We start from the raw sequence: 6,073 nt of genomic DNA on the forward strand, positions 1-6,073 counted from the left end.
GGTTGCATCAGTATTAAAGGGGCTATGCTTGATTTTTGCATCAGATGGGCGAAGCGCCTTGCTGCAAGAGGGCAAAAAGCAGCTTCGCCGCGGCGCGCCGAGCCGCCACAGGGCCCCCTCCTGCTGGCCACAAGCACTCCCTAAACAACCAAGCCATGCGCGCTGCACCTGGATGCACAGCCGCTCGCTGCCCTCCGCCTTAGAGTCCTCAAACGCATTTATGATGCGCGCCAGGTAGAGCGGCGCAGCCACGTCCTCGGGGATGAGGTACACGTGGTCGCCCACGTCGTAGCGGTTGTCGCAAAACTGGAAGGACGAGTAATATTGGTAGTCGCCCTGCGGCCGGCAAGCGAGGGGCGGACGCTTTGGGGAGGCGTTCTTGCTCTGCGACATAGGGCTGCGGCTGGGCGGACGGCAGGCGCCGGCCGTGCCGGGCCGGCGTCCAGTGCGCGGAGCAATTATCCAATGACACGCAGGGGAGTGAAGGGGGGGGGGCGTTGCGCACCTCGTCCTCAGGGGCCCCGATCCAGTTGAACGTCAGGTTCTGGGGCGCCCGCGGGCCCTCCGACACAGGCATGGTCATGGGCAGGGCGCCCTCCACTGCTTCGGGCACTGGCACCAAAATCGGCGCAGGCACTAGAGCGGGTGTGGGCACCAGAGCAGGTGCGGGCACTAAAGCAGGCGCGGGCGCGGGCGCGGGCAGCGGTATCGCCGCCGCCGGCAGCGCCGCCGGTTGCTCCGCAACGGCTGCCGCTGGGGCCTCGGGCGCTGAGACGACCTCCGGCGCGGCAGGGCCCGAGCCATCAGCCACTGCAGGCACGGCTGCGGCCTCGGGTGCTGCGGCTGCTTCCACTGCGAGAGACGCTGGCTGCTGCTCAACGGCCGCTGCACTGGGTGCATGGGGCGCTTCTGGGGGGGTGCTCGGCAGTGCTGGGGGCGCTGCCACGTCGGCCATGGTCGCCGTCCTGTGCAGGCCGTCGCCTGCGAACCGCAGCAGGAGAAAATGCGGCGGGCATTGGCACTTGTCATGCCTGAAAACATCAAGCCTGCCGCACACGCGAGTGCTCGGCCCAATTGCTCAAGGCAATGCGGCAGATGTCATGCACAGCCAGCCGCAGAGCGCCGGCAGTGAACTGTGCATCATTCAAATGAGACAGTTGGCCCACCCACTGGACCACGGGTGATATTATGGCATGTACAGAGCCTGATACCCAAAACAGCCGCCGCCTCGCCAGCTCGCTCGCCTGAGCCTACGCGCCCACTTGCCTTGGCCTGGGTCGCCCCGGGTCGCCGCCTGGGTCGCACGAGGCTCTTGCCCCAAATGAGTATCCTCGCTCACGACCCCCGCGGAACGACGGCAGCCGCTACAACAGCGGCTTGCAAGGGCGAGGCCGCGCTGGGGCCACTTGCGTGGGAAGCCGCGCCTTGCCTCGAACTACCGGTAGATCAGAGTCAACGGAAGAGCCAGAAGCAGAGCCTCTCAATCGTGAAGGCAGCCGTGGGTGGATGCGCCGGAGAGGGCCAACGCAGCAGGCCACCCAGCTGAGCGCGCCCACGATCTAAGCCCGAAATTTGATGAGAGAAAAATGTCTTACAGGCTGCAACGAATGCCTGCAGGCAAGTCGTGCAGCACGCTTAGCCACAGGCACGAATCGTTTTTCAGATCTCTACAAGTGACTAGGCCGCGGCTTCCAACATTAGTCGAAATGTAGCTGATGATCAAGAAATCAGCGACGCACTACCGCAGCAGGCACGACTTGCGGGGCTGCCCAAGGTTGCCCACGCCTGCGTGGGCAACAACAGCCCGAGCCTGGCCGTCGCCGACGGAAGGCGTTTGGGCGGTGGACGGCTTTGTACACGTCAATGCTGGCCTCCCACATTGTCGCTACAGTACACCGTGCTGGTGTGTCATACCGCAAGGCACGCTACACTGGATGAGGCACGCCCGCACTCTGTTGCCCCTTCCCCATGCTTGTGGGTCCAACAAGGAACACGGGTCCGATGCCGGAATGTGCTGCCCAAAGGTGCAAGGACTTTGCCATGAAATTTCCTCCAGATGAGTGACTTCGTAACAATGCAGAATCTTGTGTCGACTTGATGAGAGTGCAATGCAGGCACAACCAAGTGCCAGGAGTGCCTCCTGCCAGGAGCTACATATCCTTTGGGCCTGCGCATTCACAGCCCCACGCCACAGATGGCGCATGTATAGACGGCATATGCGTGTGCGTGCGTGCGTGCGTGCGTTCGAGTGTGTGTGTGTGTGTGTGTGTGTGTGTGTGTGTGTGTGTGTGTGTGTGCGTGCGTGTGTGTGTGTGTGTGTGTTGGACTGGCATTGTCTTTTAGGCACGCTGCACATGCAAACATAGCGTTTCAGTCCTGTGCGCAACACAAAGCACAACAACAGCATCGATAGATCGACTTACTGTATCATATCAAGCAATCATCGTGCGTTCGGGTGCACGACACACGCGCGCGCACAAACAATTTTTGCGACCATCTGATGGGGGAACAGCGTTTTCAACATGTTCAGTCAGGAGCGATCATAAAGATTACATTGCACCACAATACAAGTCACCAGCAGCGACCGGAAACAAACCCTGGAAAGGCGTCACGCGCAACCAGCTCCGGCGCGCGCGCAGCCAGCTCCAGGTGATTCGCCTTTCCGCCTGCCGCTTGGATCTCACTGCTTTTCGTTGAGGCCGCGCTCGCAACTGCAAGGTAGGGCAATTGCTCGGTCTAGATAGGGGAGCGTCCAGCCCTCTAGCATGATACTGAGCGAGGGATACGGTTACTCTAGCTGTCTCGGGATGGCTGCTCACGGGGATGCATGGCTGTGGCTATGTGTGAGTGTGTGTGCGTGTGTGTGTGTGTGTGTGTGTGTGTGAGCCAACTGCCCCTTGTCTCCTCCTCAAGGCACTCGGCAGAAGGGTGATCAGACTCTGGATTACACGAGATTGGTATCCATAGCAAAAGGCAATGCAAGGGGAAGGAGGTTGAGCATGCAACTGCCCTTGCAGTAGCGAGCGCGGCGTTGAAAGCAGCGAGATCCAAGCGGCAGGCGGAAAGGCGGGTGGCGGGCCACCCGGAACTGGCTTCACGCCGGAGCTGGTTGCGCGTGTCAGTCGCCGCGCGCCATGCGCGCCGGTCCTCATTGGAAAAGCATGTCTCTCAAGGGGCCAGCCTTGTCCCAACCGTATAGGGCGGGGGAACGGGGGGCAATGTGTGAACAGTGGTGCAACGAGCGCAAGCAAATGTTGTGGCGGGTGTGTGCAATAATGACACACCAGGCTGGTGAGGAGCAAGGTTCGTAGGTAATGTGTGCTGTCGTCAACGGACGTGGATGCGAAACCGGCGCCAGGTGTTTGGCAAGCGGACAGACATGGCGAGCAGCAGACAACCCATAGACATTCGCTTTGTAGGCAGCTGTACGTTTGTCACGCATTGCCAGATAACCTGGGGTTGTTGCTACATCATGCACGCATGGCGTCGCTGAAGAGGACGAAAGGATCTGGACAGGACCACCAATGGTGACAGAACGCGCATGCGCAGCCGGACATGTGTGCGAGCGGGTGTGCCTGTGCACCAAAATCAAGCCAATATAGCAAGCGCACAGGTCGTGCTGGCCGGGGGCCTGAGTGCAAGCACACATAGCAGGCGGCACCTGCAGCCTGCCTGAGAGCTGCGCTTGCAGCTGCTGGTCAGTTAGCAGTTGTGTAATGTCTCATGAGACATTAAAAGGCGATGCACACCACCATATTGCGGATGTTGCAAGAGAACGCGCCAGCACTGATCCAACTGTCGTCAACTTCGGCTGGAAGTCCAAACTGACCAAGAGCGCTGACCAAGGACGACGTGAATCCCGTGCACGTGTTGGCGACCACATTGCCCGAGGCATCAGAACCCGACCACCAGCTCGCCGAGCTTGCGTACACGCCTGCATCTTGCAAATTCCTCGGGATGGTGCCCCCCAGCAGGGTCGCAAAGTTGCTGGCCAAGATGACGCCGCTCGAAGACTGAACAGGCAGGCTGCTGGGAACCCCGTAAAGGGCAGTGAAACCGGAAATCTGGTCGGATGCAGACGTCGAAAAGAATGCATGCGTCAACACAAGCCCGGCGGGCCTGAACGGCGAGGCGCTGCACAGGGCGTCAGCGCCAGACCGGCCACCAAGGTTTCCGTTCCTGAGCGTGTCAGATGCACGGTAGAGCACCACCCGCGAGCGCAGGTATTGCGCCGCAGGGACGCCGCCCAGTGTGACCGCATTGAGGTTGGCCAGGTCCGTGGATTTCGCAAAAATGCTGAAGTCGATGGCAGACACGTTGGCTACGATAGCTGTCAGGTTGGTGAGGCTGGTGTTGACCGCCGCGACAGCCGCCGCGCCCGTGGTGACGACAGACTTGATGGACTCAACGGTGGCGTTGGCCAGGGAGATTGCTGCCTCATTTGCCTGCTGCGCAGATCTGAGGGCTGCCAGGGTGTTGTTGAGCGCCCTGATGTCCTGGACAGCGGTCTGGTTTGCCGCCTGAAGCAAGGTCAGCTGCTGGGTGGTGAGTGCGTCGGCAGCTGCAAGGGCGGCGATCTGCTGGGCAACGCCGGCTGGGACGGTGGTGTTGGTCGTGATTGCCTTCAGGTCTTGCACTTGGGCGGTGAGCGCGGCGACCTCTCGCGATGCGGTCTGGTTTGCTGCAGTAAGAGCCGCAATCTCTCGAGCAGCATCGGACGCATTGGCCTGCAGGCCCTGCGTGTTGGCGGTGAGCACCGCGATTGCCGCCCGTAGTGCATCTATCTCGGCACGCAGCGCTGCAGTCTGGTTGCTTTCTTTCACAAGAGTGGCCACAGAGCTGGCCTGGGCGGCGGCGGCGTTGACCTTGGGCTCGAGGGCTGCCAGGTCACTGGACAATTTGTTGACCTGGGCGGCGGTGGCCACGCCGCAGCTATAGTGCAATTTGGTGGGGTCCTGAGAGAGTGGTGAGGTGCGATCAACACGAGGGTGCGTGGTGGTGGGCAAGCTAAGATGGTCCTAAGAAGACACAGTCCTCTAGAGTTTCAGACGTTGTCATCATACCAACTGGCATGTGAGTGTATGTTGCTGTGGGTGGTTGTCGTGCACTTGTAGCCTGAGAGTGCTGGTAGCTGGTGCTGATGGATTCACGAACACGTCACCACACACAGCATTGGTCGTTGCTGCCAGCTGCATGCCACACCCACCAGCAGGCGCCACCAAGCAACACACAGGCACCCCCGGATGCACACATGGAACGATGCTGTACGCATACATGCGCGCACCTTGCTGTTGACCGTTGCGTTGGCAGGTGCCAGCAGCTCGCTGCACAGCTGGTCTATGAGGGCTGGGCCGGCCTTGGAGGAGCATTTGGTCAAAGCCTTGACGGGCGCGCACTGCGCAAAGGGACGTGCGTGCGGCAGCGCACAATCGCTTGTTATGTGAAGGGTTCTAGCTGTGTGTATTCCAGACATATCGAGGGCAGGCAGGCAGGCAGGCAGGCAGGTGGGGATTATTGTTGATTGCTTCCACGCGGGCGCGGCGCGCTCGACCGCATCACCATGCACAAGACAGGCGTGCCTTCACAGGGTAGCTGGGCCGCCAGGCAGCTCTTACCAGTGCCAGCTTCTTCTTTGTTACTTTTGCTTGAGGGCTGCGCAGGCAGGCGAGGCAAAGTACGGGTGAAAGGTTGGGGTCAGTACGGGAGTGGATTATCGCCGATGCACACGTGCAGCGCACAGAGCGCCAGCACGCACCACCAGGAGCGAGGTCCTCTAGGGGTGCCACCGACAAGGGTTCGTTTGCGGGCCGCGCATGCATTTGTCGAGAGGACAGCTAAAATGGAGGTATGCATACTTGTGCGATCTAGGTGGGCCAGGCACAACAGCCGGCTGGAACGCCAGCAATGAGTCGCGCGTGGTTGGGCGTCACCAAACATGAACATTAATACCACGGGGAAAGCCTCCATGCTCCGCGTGCAAAAGCTTCTGGCGTACAGCAACGTGGCCTCCTTGTCTGCCACTTGTATATGCGTCCCCTGTGGCGTGGGCCTGTGCACAGGCAGCCCCAGGACG

At 60.6% G+C, this 6,073-nt stretch overlaps 1 protein-coding gene across 1 annotated transcript; it reads right to left on the reverse strand.

The window, feature by feature from the left end:
* Positions 1-40: 40 nt before the first annotated feature.
* On the reverse strand, positions 41-583 carry MNEG_12348 (hypothetical protein; the record flags this gene model as incomplete). The annotated part of the gene is made up of 3 exons (XM_014039179.1): positions 41-61; positions 169-336; positions 506-583. 3 exons carry the CDS (start codon positions 581-583, stop codon positions 41-43), a joined length of 267 nt encoding a protein of 88 aa, XP_013894633.1.
* Between the last annotated feature and the right edge of the window lie 5,490 nt (positions 584-6,073).

Source organism: Monoraphidium neglectum (assembly GCF_000611645.1).
Source record: "Monoraphidium neglectum strain SAG 48.87 unplaced genomic scaffold scaffold03199, whole genome shotgun sequence".
Classification (NCBI taxonomy): domain Eukaryota; kingdom Viridiplantae; phylum Chlorophyta; class Chlorophyceae; order Sphaeropleales; family Selenastraceae; genus Monoraphidium; species Monoraphidium neglectum.